We start from the raw sequence: 19,515 nt of genomic DNA, 5'->3' as shown, positions 1-19,515 counted from the left end.
AGTATGTAAATTCATCATATTTGAGGGCCTTTTTCTTGTCTTCATAGGCTTTTTAAATTAATGTAACACTTAGCTTTAAATTAGTTACATAGGAAAATGTGGGTCACTTATTGTTTGCCTTTAGTTATCTTTTCTAACAGAACATAGAAAGAAAGATCTAATTCCTGTTTTATTCTCTTTTTAGGGAAATCATGTGGACATCCAGGAGACCTAGTTAATGGCAAGGTTCATATCACAGATCTCCTCTTTGGTTCAAGCATTACATTTTCTTGTGACGAAGGGTAAGGATGTCAAAGTGAGATTTTTTTTTTTTTTTTTTCCCAGTACTTTTCTCCTTCCTCTGTAGACAATTGTACTGTCTAGATGTCAAATTATGACAAACCTTCAGCAGGATATTCTGGAGTAAGAAGTTTCTGAAATAAATAGCAGAAACTTTTTAGCTGTTCTGCATTTTCAATGTAAAGAAGGTTGGGTTAGTGTTTCCATTGTGTGAACCTACTTTTTTTTTTTTTTTTTTTTTAAGTATCTTGTATTCAAATTTGAAAAGATATTTGCTTTCAAATCTTGGAATGACTTTTTTTAAACAGGGTCCCCAAAAGCTTTTTTAAATAGGCCTCCCCTTTATAAACATTTTTGGTGTTTATATTTTGTTAAACATCTATAATTGTATAATTATGTACATAGGGCAGAATTTTGTAATTTGTATTAACTTTATCTGTCTCTTTCAGGATGTTTGGGATATAGGGTCATGCATCAAACAAATACAATCAGAATGCACTGAGCTCGTAAACTGAGTGTTTGTTCTGAATTTGGTAGCCATTATTTTCCTCCCCCTACAGTATCTTTGGCATTGCTTTGGTAATTTTCAAAGAATCAACAGTGGTGACTGGGGTATCTATAATATGTAAATCTCAGATGTTGATCCTTCTGTTAGCTGGAGTCACTTTTCTCACTTGCTATTTTTTGGCTTTGATCAGAATACTTAGCAAAATAAGTAACTCTTGTCTTTATAATGAGAATGGCATCACCTGAAATTCAGTGTGTCATTGCCATCTGCTGGTAGAACAGAAGTATACTCCAAATATCTGAGCTGATGGTTTAGAAGTTCAGTAATTTAAGAAATTTTGCCTTTTAAAAAAATGTTCTTCTTTAGGTTCAGATTAATTGGATCGAAGACTATTCAGTGTGTGATTGATGGAACAAGGGTTATATGGAATCATGAAATTCCATTTTGTGAAGGTAAGTGGATTTTATACATTCTGTTCTGGTTATGCCAGTTCATGCAACTAGTTTTGGTAAATTGTCTTTAAGATGAATTCACCAGTAAAGAAAATAAGTATTGTTAAAATGTTCAGTCTTGTGTTTATTTCACCATTTTAAAAGCTAATGGAGGTACCAGTCTGAGGAATACTATGTTGAAAATGCCCAAAGATTAGGGATGGCTAGCTCATATGGGTCGAGTTCACTCACTTATTGAAAATCAGGAGTAAACTTTACCTGTAGAATAACTGGTAATACAACTGTCAATTTGTGATTAATAGTCTACATGGAATTTATGGCCACGTGTCAAATTCATTTTGTCTAAATTACATTGAAGAAAATTGTTTTAAAACTGATTTGTTTCTGACTGATTTTAGGTGAACAGGATACGTTTTCATGTATAATCCTGATACAAAGGAAGTAACACAGGATTATTGGGTATCACAGTAGGCTTTTTTCCCCATGACTTATTTGTAGAAAATGTGATGAATTAAACTTTTGTTTTGCTGTGTTCTTCTTCAGATTTATTGTATGTGGGAGCTAAAGTCATGCTTGCTTTTTTCAGACTCTTACGACATTTTATTCATCCAGTGTCATAAGTGTATTTAATGGAAAATATCTATTTGCTGCTATTATGGAAGTTCTTTTCGGATACATTTTAATGGCAAGCTTGTCAGATTATTTCATTCTAGACTAAGTTCTAGATTTTTGCATACATTAGGGGCTTGTTCTTTTAATAGTTATTTTTGAATCCTTATAAGGAAAAGGATTCCAATATAACTTCACTCTATACAGAGGTTAATCAAGCATAGAATCTAACTGCATTTCTAGCAAAAGTTGTATTACACTAACGTTTCCTTTTAATGTCCATAACATTTACATTTTTACTTCCGACCTCTAGTTTCCTGTGTAATAGAAAAGCTTGTTATCAAAATACACTCAGGTTTTCCAATTAAATATCAGGAAGATGTTAACATAATATTAATAACTTTCCTTCAGAAGGCAGCGAGGAAAACAAGTCAGTGATTTCCAGTGCAAATGCATCTACTTTATTCAGGTTTTCAGAGAGCTCTTTTTTCCCCCTGTTTTCTGTTCATCTACCACTTTAGCATCTCCTTTCCCCATTATTCTGCTAACATAAAATTGTATTTACATCTCCATTTTCTCCTTTTCTGACCTTTTTGGTGGTAGTTTTGCAATTATTAGTTTGCACCACAAACCCCCATTATCAAATAGTTGAGCTGATTGAATGAAATCACTTCAAAAAGTGTATTAGACCCATAAAATGGGTCAGATTGCAAGCTTACATGCATCAGATCTTTTGGAAATCCCCTTGCCTTGAATAATATTGCTGTAAAAATTAGTAGGCTTCTGTAATTCTTTGCACTAGCCTGAATGACTGTTGCCCTATTGCCTGTAGACATTGTACCTTGTTGTAGTTGTGCTGCTTGTTGTGATGTCAGTTTTTCTCCCTTCCATTAAATGCTTCTTTCTTTACTTTTAATATTTTCTAGAAATTCCATGTCGTCCACCTCCAGAAATCGAGAATGGGAGGTACAACGGTGACCCTAATAATCACTACACCTATGGATCAACAGTAACTTACAGCTGCAATACAGGAGGCACAGAGAGATTCTCACTTATTGGAGCAACATCTATTTATTGTACAGCTGACGAAGACCAAAATGGAATTTGGAGTGGAGAGCCCCCTGAGTGTAAAGGTCACTATTTTTTGTAGCTTCTGTAAAGTCATACCAAAAGGATACTCAGATTTAAGATTAAAGATCTCATCTGGATTAAATAGGGCCCCCCAGATCTCTTGTTTGTGTTTTGTCCTTAACTTTGAATTCCTTTGCTTCTGTGGTATTGGTTCAAATCCCGAACCTTCACATATCACGTTTCTTAGTTGTTCAGAGGGGTATCCCTCCCTAGTTTCCTGCTGTTTAGTAACGTTTTCAGATACGTGGCACCAGTAGATATGTAGTTTTCTTTAAAAATCCCCAATGCTAGATAATCCTGTCTCTTCCACTGAGTTTTTAATCTGAAGAAAAAAAATCAACAATGCTGAACTGCTTGGGATAGGAGGACAAATAGTTTTTGCTGCTAAAAACTTGTAGTGCATCCTTTCAGAACTTTAAAAGGAGTGGTAAAGCTCTCTCTCAGCTCAGTTTTCATCTCGCCCTGGATTCCTCGCTGTTAACAGTCCTCAAGCACTCCTTTGGCAAGCTCAACATCATGTGCTTGTATTTATACTGTGCAGTAACATTACAAGCTACCCAAAGCACAAGACTCTTACCTTCTCACTAGGGACAGGCTGAGGGATGTTATCTCCCTGTGATCCTGGGCTTGACTATCCCTTCCTTCCAGACTACCTCTCTTCCTATCCTCAGCTGGTGAGCTGAACCACCCTGTTAACTGATTAATCACCCAGTCCGTAACCAGTTATCTCCCCAGTTTGCCCCATGTGGGGGCACTTTCCAAGTCCCTAAACTGGTGAGTCAGCTTTAGGCTACTCCCATTCTCACACAGATGTTATGTTCGTATTTCACTTGAGTTTAAACAATGGTATGACATCAACACTTGACAGATATGCAGGCGCATTGCTATTAAGATGAGCATGGTATTCTAACCTATGTAGAATATAATCCTAATGAGTCCAGCCAGTCAATCCCAAACTGATTTGGACCATGTTTGTATTAGTGACAAAGCTTGGAATTCTCCCTTCTCTTTGTAGTAGCACTGGATAAGTTAGCTTTGTGTTGCTGTCAAATTGAACAAATCTCATCCTCTGCAAGGGATAATGAACTAGTAGTAAAGACAGAAGGGACCAGCTCCTCAGTTGGTATAAACTCGTGTAGCTCCCTTGAAATCAATGATTCTGCATAATTACCCCAGCTGAGAATTTGGACCAGGACCAGGGATCAGTTTTTATAAAGCAGATTGAGACACTTGATGGAAAGTGTAATCATAGGATGGGCGAGAGGAAATGAAAGAATATAAATTTCGATACTAGCAGGACAACAAAAAGCAAGAATACAGTAGAGTTGGATCTTGGTAATTGGGAGCTGAGGAATGAGAAGGAGAGTAATGTTGATTGGTCAAGGGCAACAGATCTACTAAATGAAGAGTGCAGACACAAAGAAAAGGGTCATAAGACATAAACCCACTAAGTATGAGTAGCAATGTAAACATTTTGTCACTTGGGCATATGGACACCCTCAGTAAAATTTAGGGTTTTTTGTCTGAAGTGAAATTGTCATTGATCTACTTAGAGTGTCACAAATAGCAAGGTTAAGGAAGAAATTCCTGTAGGGTTACCACAACCATGCTATTTCTTGGACTTGTGAAATATGAGTGCAATTAAGTATAGGGTTGTGATTTAATATCTGTATGCATCTGTTTGGTTACTTAGTTGAAAGTTCATTTTGATATATGTAAAAACATGATTTTTCCCTTGTCTAGCTCCTAGGCAGCCGTTGTAGAAATAAACGTTAAAATTAGGTCAGGGGGAGAAGGGGATGCAGAATTATAGCCACCATTTATTTAAAAAAATGTAAAGAGATGCTATTCATATGTTTCAGGGCTTAAATTCATCTTTAGAAGATGAGTTTTTCACATTCTTATCCATTTTCAGTGGTCAAGTGCAGTAATGTAGAAGTTGAAAATGGGAGAAAACAAAGTGGATTTGGTCCTTCCTATACATATGAAGACGCCATTACATTTGGATGTGATGCTGGCTACTTCTTGGTTGGCAGTAAAGTGATTGTATGCCAAGCGAATAATTCATGGTCTCCTGCAATACCAATTTGTGAAAAAAGTAAGTGCAAATGAGATTTGATGAGAGGTCAACTTCCCTTACACATTGCGCACACAGCATTATAAAAATCACACTTGTTCTTCCAAGACTTGGTTGGACTATAAGGTTGTTTAGAGTGAAGAAAGGAAGTGTAAATTTTAGACCTAACATGGGATTTCTCCAAAGCTCCTAAGGGAGTTCACCTCTACAAGCAGGTTTGGGTTTTTTGTAGGCATTCAGACATTTCAGTAGTAGCAATAGTTGCTTCTATTGAGAATGACAAATACAATTGAGTGTTGGTGTACTGTTGGCAGCTGAGCACAAAGTGTTTAATTCTCTGGAGTGATTTCCTGTAGATATTGAAGAGGAAAGCGGATAGCATGGATCCCTGTAAAATCTCACAGATGAGGGCCCTCCATTAGGAGGAGCAATTAGCCATCAGCAATTGAGTTTCAATCACTTGATGACGGAGTCATCTGCTCCTGCTATGTCCTGTAGATGGATTAGCAGTTTGTTTATGGTCCACTGTTTCAGAGGCAGCATAGAGGTCACATAATATGAGCAATCTTGCCTATGTCCATGATCACAAGACGTTTGTCATCTTGTGCCCTTAGAACAGTCTCTGTGCTATGTCCTGGTCCAAGCCCTAATTGTGAGGCATCCTGGTCACATGCTGTTGGAACTTTCAGAACACATTGCTTCTGCTCTGATTTGTGAAAATGTATGTATTTTTACTACAGGAATTTGCAGTGCCCTAGAGTTCCCACATGGAACAGTGCTTCCATCAAAATCTCAATATCTCCATGGAGAATCTGTTACCTTGACCTGCGATGCAAATTATTTCTTGCTGAATGGTGCAAAATCGATGACTCTTCGCTGCGAAAAGAATACATGGGATCCTCCTATACAAACTTGTCAAAGTAAGTAATGGTCAAAGTTGTCATGGTCCTTTCCACCGTTGCTTCACAGGCATGTGCATTAACACAGAGGTTGCTTCTGCAGATTCTAGGCCCTAGGAAACATTACCATTAAACTCCAGTTTAGGATAAATAGCTTTTAATTGTCAGCTGTTAGGGTTTCTGCATTGAGGGGGGAGTTTAAGGTTTTGATTTTATCTGTCAATGTATGCGGTGGTTACTATTTAAGTTATTTTGCCCAGGAATGGGATGTTGAAGAGGTTTTCAGGGTCCAGTTATGGCTTCTTGAGGATTGGGAAGCTACTGTTTCTTGCAAGGGGCTTGGTAGTTATGGAAATAGTACTTCTCGGAGAGAAGCATAAGTAGTAGCCATAGTTCCCTACTGGCCTTTACTAGCCAGGAAGGGCATGGACCCATTTCACAGCTTGTGGTTTAAATATTTTCCAGGGTTTCTTGAGCTACGGCTTACGTGATGGAGTCTTGCTGTTGGGTTGTGGAGCAGATAATATGATCTGGTCAGGGGTGGATTTCTTTCCCAGTTAAGTTTGACTGATCATATATGTAACTATCAGTGAAGTAAGCTGAGTGCTCTTGGTAATGGTCAATTCTTGGGTCTGATGTCTGGGCTGATTAACCTGAGGGCTATGAGAAATAGCTCTGCTGTGATTGAGACTCGCTGATGGCAGAGTAGAATGCTCTCTTTGCTGCCTTCACTGCAGTGGCAGTCATGGAAGAGCCAATGCTGCTGGCAGGTGGGTTCAAAATTTTATTCATTTGTGTGCTTTATTTGCCATAGTTCATCTGTGAACCATGGTGATCTTCTTAGAGTGGCGGAGGAATTGAGCAGCTTGGGGCCAAGGCATCCGTGACAGTGGACGTTAGATGTGCTAACTCATTGGCAGTTTGGCCTTGCACATGTGTGACTTGTGCAAATTTAAAACCTAGAGAGTTCAGGAGTCTTTAGGAGCATACTAGCTGTGGTTGTTCACTACCCTGGTGGGAAGCAGGAAGGCTCTGATCTTTGCCTGGATGAGGAGGAGGTGGTGGTCAGACCAGGAGAGTAGTACATTGGTGGTGTCTCCAATAGCCACTGCTAGGCTCAAGGTAGGATCTAATGTATGTCTGGCTGCATGTGTGGGCCCAGAGACTGCCTTGGAGAATCCCACATAGGGCAAGAACAGATATTTGTGTAACATCCACTCAGGCTAGGTCTACACTGGGGGGGGGGGTTTCGACCTTAGATACGCAACTTCAGCTACGTGAATAGCGTAGCTGAAGTTGCGTATTTTAGGTCGACTTACCTGGCTGTGAGGACGGCGGCGAGTCGACCGCTGCCGCGCCACTGTTGACTCCGCTTCCGCCTCCTGCCGCGGTGGATTTCCGGAGTCGACGGCAGAGCCATCGGGGATCGATTTTATCGCGTCTTCGCTAGATGCGATAAGTCGATCCCCAATAGATCGATTGCTATCCGGCGGGTAGTGAAGACGTGCCCATAGACAATGTGGAGGATGAGATCATTAGGACAAGAAATCTTCACCCCTTGTCCACCACATGGAGTTGAAGTTCATCTTCGCTTTCAAGGCTGTACAGAGTTGTCCCTTGCTTATCTGTCCTTCTCTCATTTCCTCACTCCATGCACTTCATCAGTGATGTTAGCCTTGATGCTTTGTCGGACTTCCTCTCTAGCATCTGTATATCCTACCTATGGACCACCCTTCTTGAGCTGTTCTGGGAAGACCTCCTTATACAAATCCCTCCTTAGGAGGCCCTTCTAATATGCTTACCAGAAAATCAGGCAAATCTGCTTGCATGTTTTATTTTTCATATCCTGCTTATCTTTTAGAACATTAGCTCTTTGCACCACTGTCTGTCTTTACAGCAGGAGGGAAGAGATGGGCAGTGTAGGGAATAACTACCATTGTCAAAGGACAGGACATCGAGCTGGGTGAATAATAGTTCCCCAGCTTCTGGGATGTATGAGCTGAGCCACCCTATTAACTGATTAATCACCCACTCCTTAACCAATTATCTCCCCAGTTTGCCCCATGTGGGGGCACTTTCCAAGGCCCCAGACTGGTGAGTCAGCTTTAGGCTACTCCCATTCTCACACAGATGTTATCTTTGTATTTCACTTGAGTTTAAACAATGGTAGGACATCAACACTTGACACATGTAGGCACATTGCTTAATGCACTAATGGAAGGCATTCTGTTGTTATGATGAGCATGGTATTCTAACCTATATAGAATAGAATCCTAATGAGCCCAACCAGCCAATCCCAATCTGATTTGGACCATGTTTGTATTAGTGACAAAGCTTGGAATTCTCCCTTCTCTTTGTAGTAGCGTTGGATGAGGTATCTTTGTGTTGCTGTCAAATTGAGAGAATCTCATCCTCTGCAAGGGATAATGAACTAGTAGTAAAGACAGAAGGGACCAGCTCCTCAGTTGGTATAAACTCGTGTAGCTCCCTTGAAATCAATGATTCTGCATAATTACCCCAGCTGAGAATTTGGACCAGGACCAGGGATCAGTGTTTGTAAAGCAGATTGAGACACTTGATGGAAAGTGTAATCATTAGGATTGGTGAGGGGAAATGAGAGAACATAAATTTCAATACCAGCAGAACAAAAAACAAGAATACAGTAGAGTTGGATCTTGGGGATTGAGAGCTGAGGAACAAGAGGGAGAGTAGTGTTGATTGGTCAAGGGCAACAGATCCACTAAATGAAGAGTGCAGACACAAAGAAAAGGGTCATAAGACATAAACCCACTAAGTATGTGTAGCAATGTTAACATTTTATCACTTGGACATATGGACACCCTCAGTAAAATTTAGGGTTTTTTGTCTGAAGTGAAATTGTCATTGGTCTATTTAGAGTGTCACAAATAGCATGGTTGCGGTAAACCTACAGGAATTTCTTCTTTAACCTTGCTATTTCTTGGACTCGTGAAATATGAGTGCAATTAAGTATAGTGTTATCTGTTTAGTTACTTAGTTGAAGGCTCATTTGATATATGTGTAAAACATGATTTTTTCCCTTGTCTAGCTCTTAGGCAGCCGTTGTAGAAATAAATGTTAAAATTAGGTCAGGGGGAGGAGAAGGATGCAGAATTGCAGCCACCATTTATTTAAAAAATGTAAAGAGATGCTATTCACATGATTCAGGGCTTAATTTTTTCTTATCAATTTTCAGTGGTCAAGTGCAGTAATGTAGAAGTTGAAAATGGGAGAAAACTAAGCGGACTTGGTCCTTCCTATACATATCAAGACGCCATTACGTTTGGATGTAATGCTGGCTACTTCTTGGTTGGCAGGAATGAGATTAAATGTCAAGCGAATAATTCATGGTCTCCTGCAATACCAACTTGTGAAAAAAGTAAGTGCAAATGGGATTTGATGAGAGGTCAACTTCCCTTACACATTGCGCACGCAGCATTATAAAAATCACACTTGTTCTTCCAAGACTTGGTTGGACTAGAAGGTTGTTTAGAGTGAAGAAAGGAAGTTCAAATTTTAGACTTAACATGGGATTTCTCCAAAGCTCCTAAGGGAGTTCACCTCTACAAGCGGGTTTTGGTTTTTTGTAGGCATTCAGACATTTCAGTAGTAGCAATAGTTGCATCTATTGAGAATGACAAATACAATTGAGTGTTAGTGTACTGTTGGCAGCTGAGCACATGGTGTTTAATTCTCTGGAGTGGTTTCCTGTAGATATTGAAGAGGAAAGGGGATAGCATGGATCCCTGTAGAATCTCACAGTTGAGGGCCATCCATTAGGAGGAGCAATTAGTCAAGTGGTTGAACTCAATTGCGGATGGCTGAGTGATCTGCTCCTGCTATGTCCTGTAGATGGATTAGCAGTTTGCTTATGGTCCACTGTGTCAGAGGCAGCACAGAGGTCAAGTAATATGAGCAAATCTTGTCTATGTCCGTGATCACAAGAAGTTTGTCATCTCGTGCCCTTAGAAGAGTCTCTGTACTATGTCCTGGTCCAAGCCCTATTTAGGAGGCATCCCGGTCACATGCCGTTGGAACTTCCAAAACGCATTTCTTCTGCTTTGATTTGTGAAAATGTATTTATTTTGACTACAGTAACTCCAACTGTATGCGGCACCCCACAGTTCTCAAATGGACAAATACTTCCATCAAAACCTCGATATGACACTGGAGATGGTATTACCTTGACCTGTGAGGCGAATTATGTCTTGTTCGATGGTGCAAAATCAATGACTGTTCACTGCAAAGGAAACAATGTGTGGGATCCTCCTGTACCAACTTGTCAAAGTAAGTCTAGATAGGACTGTCATGGTCCTTTCCACAGTTGTTTCACAGGCATGTGCATTAACACAGATGTTGCTTCTGCAGATTCTACGCCCTAGGAAACATTACCATTAAACTCCAGTTTAAGATAAATAGCTTTTAATTGTCAGCCGTTAGGGTTTCTGCATTGAGGGGGGAGTTTAAGGTTCTGATTTTATCCTTCTATGTATGCGGTGGTTACTATTTAAGTTATTTTGCCCAGGAATGGGATGTTGAAGAGGTTTTCAGGGTCCAGTTATGGCTTCTTGAGGATTGGGAAGCTACTGTTTCTTGCAAGGGGCTTGGTAGTTCTGGAAATAGTACTTCTCCGAGAGAAGCATAAGTAGTCGCCATAGTTCCCTATTGGCCTTTACTAGCCAGGAAGGCCATGGACCCATTTCACAGCTTTGTGGCTTAAATATTTTTTAGGGTTTCTTGAGCTATGGCATACGTGATGGAGTCTGATGGCATGGGCTGCACCCTCAGCAAGTTTGCAGAATACACTAAACTGGGAGGAGTGGTAGATATGCTGGAGGGTAGGGATAGGATACAGATTAGAGGATTGGGCCAAAAGAAATCTGATGAGGTTGGACAAGTGCAGAGTCCTGCACTTAGGACGGAAGAATCCCATGCACTGCCACAGACTAGGGACCGAGTGGCTAGGCAGCAGTTCTACAGAAAAGGACCTAGGGGTTACAGTGAATGAGAAGCTGGATATGAGTCAACAGTGTGCCCTTGTTGCCAAGCAGGCTGACTGCATTTGGGGCTGTACAAGTAGGAGCACTGCCAGCAGATCAAGGGACGTGATCATGCCTCTATTCGGCATTGGTGAGGCCTCATCTGGAGTACTGTGTCCAGTTTTGGGACCCACACTACAAGAAGGATATGGAAAAATTGGAAAGAGTCCAGCAGAGGGCAACAAAAATGATTGGGGGCTAGAGCACATGACTTATGAGGAGAGGCTGAGGGAACTGGGATTATTTAGTCTGCGGAAGAGAAGAATGAGGGGGGATTTGATAGCTGCTTTCAACTACCATAAAGGAGGTTCCAAAGAGGAAGGATCTAGACTGTTCTCAGTGGTAGCTGATGACGGAACAAGAAGTAATGGTCTCAAGTTGCAGTGGGGGAGTTTTAGGTTGGATATTAGGGAAAAAGTTTTTCCCTAGGAGGGTGGTGAAGCACTGGAATGGGTTGCCTCGGGAAGGGGTGGATTCTCCTTCTTTAGAGGTTCAGGTCAAGCTTGACAAAGTCCTGGCTGGGATGACTTATTTAGGGATTGGCCCTGCTTTGAGTTGAGGGTTGCACTAGATGACCTCCTGAGTTCCCTTCCAACCCTGATATTCTATGATTCTTGCTGTTGGGTTGTGGAGCGGATAATATCTGGTCAGATGAGATGTCTTTCCCAGTTAAGCTTGACTGATCATATATGTAACCACATCGAGTTCAAGGTTAGCTTTCAAGGCTGTAGAGCTGTCCCTTGTTTATCTGTCCTCCTCTCATTTTCTCACTCCATGCACTTCATCAATGATCAGAGGGGTAGCCGTGTTAGTCTGAATCTGTAAAAAGCAACAGAGGGTCCTGTGGCACCTTTAAGACTAACAGAAGTATTGGGAGCATAAGCTTTCGTGGGCAAGAACCTCATTTCTTCAGATGCAAGTGAGGTTCTTACCCACGAAAGCTTATGCTCCCAATACTTCTGTTAGTCTTAAAGGTGCCACAGGACCCTCTGTTGCTTTCATCAATGATGTTAGCCTTGATGCCCTGTGTGACTGCCTTTCTAGCAACTATCTGTATATCCTACCTATAGACCACCTTCCTTCTAATATGCCTACCAGAAAATCAGGCAAGTAATCTGCTTGCTTATGTCTTTCAGAACATTAGCTCTTTGGACCACTGTCTTTGTCTTTACAGCAGAAGGGGAGAGATTAGTAGTTATTCCCTGCACTGCCCTTGTCAAAGGACAGTACATCGAGCTGTCCTGTGAATGATAGTTGCCCGGCTTCTGGGATGCATGTCCTTGGCCGGACAAGATAAATGTTGTAGTATTGACTCATTAAACTACTTAAAATAAATCTCTTAACAAGAGTCCAGGGCAAGTCATCCCTTTATTTTTACTACAGTAACTCCAAGTGTATGCAGTGCCCCAGCATTCCCAAATGGAAAAATACTTCCATCAGAACCTCAATATGTCACTGGAGATGGTATTACCTTGACCTGCGAGACAAATTATGTCTTGCTCGATGGTGCAAAATCGATGACTGTTCACTGCAAAGGAAACAATGTGTGGGATCCTCCTGTACAAACTTGCCTATGTAAGTTGAGATAAGACCGTCATGCTCCTGCTTCAGAGGCACATGCCTTAACACATGTTGCTTTTGCAGAGTCCAGGCATGAGGAAACTTTTACCTCTTACAAGGTAAATACAGTTTCTGTACTGAGGGTGGAGTTAATCTATTTAAAAGGTAAAACAAATGTTGAGTGACAAGTATCTTAGAGGTTCTAAAACCATGTGCTTTCGTGTCCTCTTAGATCTGAGGCAAAGGGCTTTTGTTCACAGGAGCACTGCAGATAGATAATGTCTGTTTCATCATCTGTGAAGCACTTTGATGTAGACAGGTGTGGAATAAAGGGGGGAGGGGTTACAGATTTTTTTTTTTTAAATTGTGTATTTAAAAGATGAAAACTATTTTAAAGGGTGGGGCATAGCACAGGCACAACTAAAGTGTTTGTTTGTTTGGCTTTGTTGGTAACTAGTTATCTTGCATAAAACCACATTAATGTACCAACAATTAATAGATGCCCTCTAAGGAAGTAAAATGGAATATTTAGTATGTGGGGTTTAATTTTCATTTAAGTGGAACTTTCACAGGAGCTCTGGCTCTCTGCTCCCTTTGATTTTTTAGAAAGCCCTGATGCCAAGAGCATCAAAGAATGCACTCCCCAGAAGGGGACTGCAGCATGCTGCACTCTTCATATTGGAGGGGAATAAACTTTTAATAAAGCTCCTTAAGTGAAATGACAAACAAAGTTTTTGAACCTTTTTCTGTCCTAATATCTTCTCTATTGATGGAGATTAGCTCCACAGTGTGTGAGGGGCTTGCAGACGGTTGGATGGCTATTTTAACTCTTCCAGTGCTTCTCATTAGCTCATCTGTTAGGATAAGCATTGTATAAATGCCTATAAATACACAATAGTAAATCACTGGAAATAAACAGGCCATGAGACTGTAAGATTCCTGTCTACATATTGTGGCTGTTTTCCACTCCTTTAGTAAACCGATGCAAAGTACTCAAACATAAACAATGTTGAGTAAGTTATGGAACAGGTACTCTGAAATGTGCTTAGTTCTTACCAAAAGTAGCAGAAAGCTCCAATATGATATATCAAGTATCAAAGGGGTAGCCGTGTTAGTCTTAAAGGTGCCACGGGACTCTCTGTTGCTTTTAATATGGTATATGTATTTTAAAACGCATGTGAATGGAAATATTTTTAAAATGGGATGCCTAATCTCATTTGCACTTGGGTTTTGTATTACTTTGTTTTCACAAGTGTTTTTTCACGTTTTTAGTTTCAGGTGTTTGTCCAGAGCTAGTCATCCGTCATGGGACAGTAAAGTCTGGAGCAAAACCTCCCTACTCTGTTGGAGATCATGTTACAATTGAATGTTCTACATCATACACTTTGCATGGTGAACCTAATATTCAGTGCACTAATGAATTTCAATGGAAGCCTGCAATTCCAGAATGTAGACTAAGTAAGTATAAATGTGAAATTCTAAAAAATTGTCCAAAAAAATTGTGATACCTGAATGCTATTTGGGATTCAGGAAGTTGTCCTTGGGGACACATTTTCCCATTTAAGAGGTGGTGTTAATGCACATTGTTTAAGGAGTTTTGGGGTGAGACATGGCTAATGCCTTTTTATTCTAAAGAGATTATATAAATTACCCTTTAGATTTTTTTTTTCTTTTTTTATGTAGTCACAGTACCTAGAAGACGATTCAGTTTGTCTTATTTTTAATTGCTTCTTGTCCTAATTTAACACTTTTGCTAGATTTTCTTGGAGACAATCCAGTAGAGATAAATATATGTACACCTGCTTGTAGGCTTGTGTAATTACCATGCATGCTCTTAAATTGAATTCACTTTGTTTACTCTAGGTGTGATCACCATTGTCATCATTATTGTTGGTAAGTACCTTCTGAACACCAAATGAGATACAGTGAAGCTTGCTTTATTTCATTTATAGAATCCGTTTTTTACTTCTATTTCAATTAATTGTATGCAACTGCAAGAATCTACAGTGATTTGGGTGTTTGTCATTGAATTACATGCATACTCCTTTACAGATTTGCAAAGTTTCTGAAAAAACTGATTAGGTGTATTAGCATCAACTGCTATAAATCATAGTTTAAATAGAGTGGGGTTTTTCTTTGTTCCTCTATAATAACCGGTGGGAATACTTTGCTAAGTTCTGCAAAGAATTTGAAGCACATTTTTAGCTTTGTATTGGAACTTGTTGGGTTTTGTTGGAACTATAATTAGGCAATAACAGGTCCACAATCAACCAGCTGTGCCTCCCCAGCTTACAAAAGGTTTTTTCTCTTCTCTCCCTCCCTCTTTAGCACTTGGTTTTCAATTTTGTTTTACACAGTCCACAAAATATAAAAGAAAAAGTTGAAAAGAAAGATCCTCTCTTGGACTCTCTCCCATTCTTACCTCAATTCTGCAACTCTCTGGCCACCATAGAGCATGGTTATTTTAACAAGCAGCATTAGGCATAGTCAAGGTTTACTTACAACTGGCACATCCCCTTGTGGCTGCATCTGGGGATTAGCTCTGCTGAGGCTGACATCCCCTTCCATCACTTGCTTATGCCACAGTCATTCTTGGTCTCTAGGACTCAGTGCTTCCTCTCCATTGTTTGTTTGGCTGTCCAGACAGATTACTGTACAGCTTTTCCCTTTTCAGGGTAACAAAGTCACCAGACCAGGTGCCATTCCAGGCAGTCTTATGACTCAAGGTTGTGCCACTCTCCCAGTGGCTGGTAAGGAAACCCAGGCCCTCTCACTACTACAGCTTCTAGCTCAGGGACCCTACAATCAGGAGCCAAGGTCTACACCATCTCAACTCTTGCTGCCATTTCCATCGGTTGCTTCCTACACTGCCCTCTGCTGGCTTTCTTCTCCCCACCCTTCTGGGTCAGGAGCCTAGGTCTTGAGCGTCTACTTCCCCAAGTTTCCACCATCTATCTTCACTAAACTCGGACAATGACTGCGAACTTCCATGTTACAGCTCTTTTTGCTCATCCTTCCTGGCTTTATACAAGCCCCACCTACTCCTGCCCAGATGGGCACTACCTTCAATTAGTGCTTGTCAGTCAAGTCCCATGCTGCCTACCAGGTTAATTAGTCCCTTCTGAGCTACCTTAACCCCTTCATGGGTGGTTATCTTTGATAAGGTGTTCACAGCACTTCTTAAAAAAGAGAGAATGCCAGTGAACTTCCTGTAATGCAATGGGTGCAGCTGCTTTACCAGTTTGGGTCTCTGCTTTTTCTTCTCCTGAGATGATCCATTCAATAGCGTAGTGTGCTTTTGTGCACTAAGTGAGTATTTAATACTTTTGATTAAAGATTCAGAGGTGGGGGAGATTGTATTGTGGTTGAACACCGTATGTTGCTAAAAAAGCATCATGAACTTCATTTCTAAACCTGTGAAACTTGTTAATCGTGGGGGTGTTCTTGGGCTAACAGTGACTTGTCACCCAATTAATTTTTTTTTTCCTTTCAAGTAATTGTAATCGCTGCAGTGATACTGGTGGTTACTTGCATCTATAAGAAATATTTTTCACAAAAAGGGTAAGTCTACACCTGTTCCTTGTATTTGTTTGTCAGCTTCCTGATACCTTTTCTTTTTTGCATGAGCAAGTACTGTAGCTTCTTGAGCTTTCGTTAGCCTTTGTATTCACTAACATGAAAGATTCTAGCTTTTCATCTATTGTTATAAATGGTCAGTCTTTAACCTATTCTCAATTGGCTCTAATCATTAAGGTTAATTCACAGCTTTTTATGTGGGTAAAGACTGCCTTACTATATGGGAAAATATGTTCATTTAAGTTCATAATGCCACTACATAAATCCATGGTGCATCCTTCAAGGTGTGGGTGTATGCAATTCTGGTCACCCATCTCAAAAAAGATATTTAAAATGGTAAAACGATAGAGAAGGGCAACAAAGGATGATGAGGGGCCTGGGACAGCTTCTGTATGAGGAGAGATTAAAAAGACTAGGACTGTTCAGCTTGGAAAAGACCCAACTGGGGGTGGGGGAATATGATGTACAAAATCATGACTACTGAGCAGAAAGTGTTTTACCCCTTCACATAACACAAGTACTAGGAGTCACCTGATGAAATTAATAGGCAGCAGGTTGAAAACTAGTAAGGGAATACAGCACACAACCTATGGAACTTGTTGTCAGGGGATGTCATGAAGGCCAAAAGTATAACTGGGTTCAAGAAAGAATTAAATAAGTTCATGGAGATGTCCATCAATGGCTATTAGCCACAATGGTCAGGGACACAATTCCATGCTGTGGGTGTCCCTAAATTTTCAACTGCCAGAGGCTGGGACTGAACAACAGGGGGTGGATCACTCTATTAAATTGCCCTGGTCTGTTCATTTCCCCTGAAGCATTTGGCACTGGTCACTGTCAGACAGGATACTGCGCTAGATGGACCATTGGTCTGACTAAATATGGCCATTCCAAGGTAGGCTTAGTTCTGACACAGGACTTTCTTGTGGAAGGAATATGCCTATGCCCTGCTCAGAAGCACACCAGTTTTTTTCCCCCAGTGATTTAGATGGTAGAACACCCTTGTGCCATTCTCATTAGTTTTTGTTACTTTGCTGCCTCCAGGGCAGTTGACATCAGTAGGGAAGACTCTGTAGGACACTGCTTGTCTTTTCAAAATATTTTATTTTTCATGTCCATCTATTCCTCAAAAGTATCTTTCATCTCATCAAGAAGCCATTTGAATAAATGTTTAACAGGTAAATTAAATCCCCCTACACACCCACAACACAAGGGAGAGAGCATGCACTTGTATGTAATGTTCTATTTTTATTTTATACAATACTTTCATATAATTCATAATACAAAATAGTAGGTAGTATAGAAAAACAAGATGTATTTATTGGGTAGTTTCAAAATTTAAATACTATACAAGTGTTTGACGTTTCATTTGTATAGATTTCTAGCAAACCTGTATAGTGACAGAAGTAATTTTTTAAATTAAAAAAAGAAAATAGTGAACATTAGAACCTGACCTTGTTCTGAGAACAGTGGACCCTGCATCCATGCAGTTCTCAGGCGAGGACTGGAGCCTAACTTCTTAATTCATAAGTTGTTTCCTCTTTGTAATACCTTGCATACATTTTTCATGAGGTCCACTTTCTAGGACAAGTTGTCGTTTTTTGTTTTGTTTACTATGGTAATAAGCATTTGTTAGAATCTTGGGGGGGGAGGGGGTTGGGGACACAGAACATACTTTCAAAAATATTTAGTGTAGAGAAATTCAGAGGTATGTAAAGAACAAAATATAGGGCTCATTTCACCTGCTTAAAGTTGGGCATGTGTTAAGTGCTTTGCTGAATAGTATGGTTGACTTCAGAATTTACCTTTTAAGTGCTTTGCTGGATCCAGAGCATTAGCGCACCATGTGGTTTTTTCATTAAATATGCTCCATGAACTTGACACTTTTTTTTTTAATGCAAGATCCAGGTTAATATTTAACAAATCAAAATGAGTTTATGCCCCCACTTGTCGCGCGTGTGTGTGTGTTTGGGGGGGTGGGGGGGATGATTTTAAAACAGACCATTCAACAGACTGTTTTGGCTCCAATATTTGATATAGACGAGCTTATTTTGGAAATCACTGCAGGCACCAAACTCTGTATTCAGTTTCTAAACTTCTTAAGGCTCCCATAAAAATAAATAATCTCACCACCTATTTCCCTCTTTCCTCCACTCCCTTGGGCTTAACTCACCATGCATAGAGAATATTAATCAATTAGACTTTCCCCCCCCTCCTCTGCTGTTCAGCTCATACCAAACCGATGAAAACTGCAAAGAAGCATGCATTTTAAATACTAAAGTACCAGATGAAAGTGAAGCATCTGCATTAAAGAATTAATTGAAACATTAAAAGGTATATTTTGTTTAAATTTCCTTTCCACTTGAAAATGTCCATATTAGATGGCTTATTCATATTTCCAAGGGAAATGTGGTATGTAACTGCTATGTATTAGGTGAAGACCACAAGTTATTTTCATAGGTCTTCCTGTATGGTATGTGTTGTAGTGGTTTGTTTTTTTGGTGGACTAATTCATTTACCTCCTTTGATAAAGGAGAAATATTGTCACTTCAAACCTGGTGATGTACAGTGGTCCTTATCAGATGCAATTTGGTTTTAAGTGTTTTTAAAGGCATGCATGAAATATTTCGGACTTTCATTTTAAAAGTATTAGTGGCTTAAGTTTTTCAGTAATTTTATTTTCATAAAATACTCTAGTTATTACAAGGAAGTAATCATAGCAATGTAGGGCTGGATGAGACTGCAAGAGGTCATCTAGTCCAGCCCCCTCACCGAGGCAGGACCAAGTACACCTAGACCATCCTTGACAGTTTTTGTCCTATCTGTTCTCAAAAGCCTCTAATGATGGGGGTTCCACAACTTCCCTTGGAAGCCTATTCTAGTGCTTAACTATCCTTATAGTTAGAAAGTTTTCCTAATAGCCAATCTAAATCTCCCTTGGTACAAATTAAACCCATTACTACTTGTCCACCTTCAGGGGACATGGAGAACAAGTGATTACCGTCATCTTTGAAACAAAAAAACCCAAATAGTATTAAACGTAAACTACTAAAAATAGAAAGTTTTTTTTAAAAAAAGTTTTGACTTGGTAAGGAAACTGTTTCTATGCTTGTTGCATTTAAATTAAGATGGCTAAGAGCAGCATTTTTCCTTTTGCATAGTAAAGTTTCAAAGCTGTATTAAGCTTTGAAAATTTCAGTTTATTTATGAGTCATCTCGATTATCCCTTCAAAAGCTTTTTTTCTCCTGCTGCTGATAGCCATACCAACTGTAAGAGGCCAATCAATTGAGATGAGCTACTTCCACCTTGTCATGTTCTCTGTATGTATAAATATCATCTGTCTGTGTGTTCCATTCTATGCATCCG

At 39.9% G+C, this 19,515-nt stretch overlaps 1 protein-coding gene across 2 annotated transcripts in view; it reads left to right on the top strand.

The window, feature by feature from the left end:
• The window catches only part of LOC128836530 (C4b-binding protein alpha chain-like), a 39,428-nt gene that overhangs the window by 15,804 nt on the left and 4,109 nt on the right, over positions 1–19,515 (top strand). Inside the window, exons 3-13 of one of the 2 annotated variants that reach the window (XM_054026884.1) lie at positions 185–281; positions 1,154–1,239; positions 2,775–2,981; positions 4,895–5,077; positions 5,797–5,976; positions 9,170–9,352; positions 10,069–10,260; positions 13,845–14,030; positions 14,436–14,465; positions 16,067–16,133; positions 18,377–18,482. In XM_054026884.1, the coding sequence (XP_053882859.1) occupies positions 185–281; positions 1,154–1,239; positions 2,775–2,981; positions 4,895–5,077; positions 5,797–5,976; positions 9,170–9,352; positions 10,069–10,260; positions 13,845–14,030; positions 14,436–14,465; positions 16,067–16,133; positions 18,377–18,467 (1,502 nt within the window). In that variant the 3' untranslated portion in view covers positions 18,468–18,482. The remainder of the gene's footprint in view (positions 1–184; positions 282–1,153; positions 1,240–2,774; positions 2,982–4,894; positions 5,078–5,796; positions 5,977–9,169; positions 9,353–10,068; positions 10,261–13,844; positions 14,031–14,435; positions 14,466–16,066; positions 16,134–18,376; positions 18,483–19,515) is intronic. The other variant, XM_054026885.1, reaches the window with a different exon arrangement.

Source organism: Malaclemys terrapin, chromosome 4 (assembly GCF_027887155.1).
Source record: "Malaclemys terrapin pileata isolate rMalTer1 chromosome 4, rMalTer1.hap1, whole genome shotgun sequence".
NCBI lineage: Eukaryota > Metazoa > Chordata > Testudines > Emydidae > Malaclemys > Malaclemys terrapin.
The sequence above is the reverse complement of the archived record's forward strand: the minus strand, read 5'-3'. Positions and strand labels throughout refer to the sequence as shown.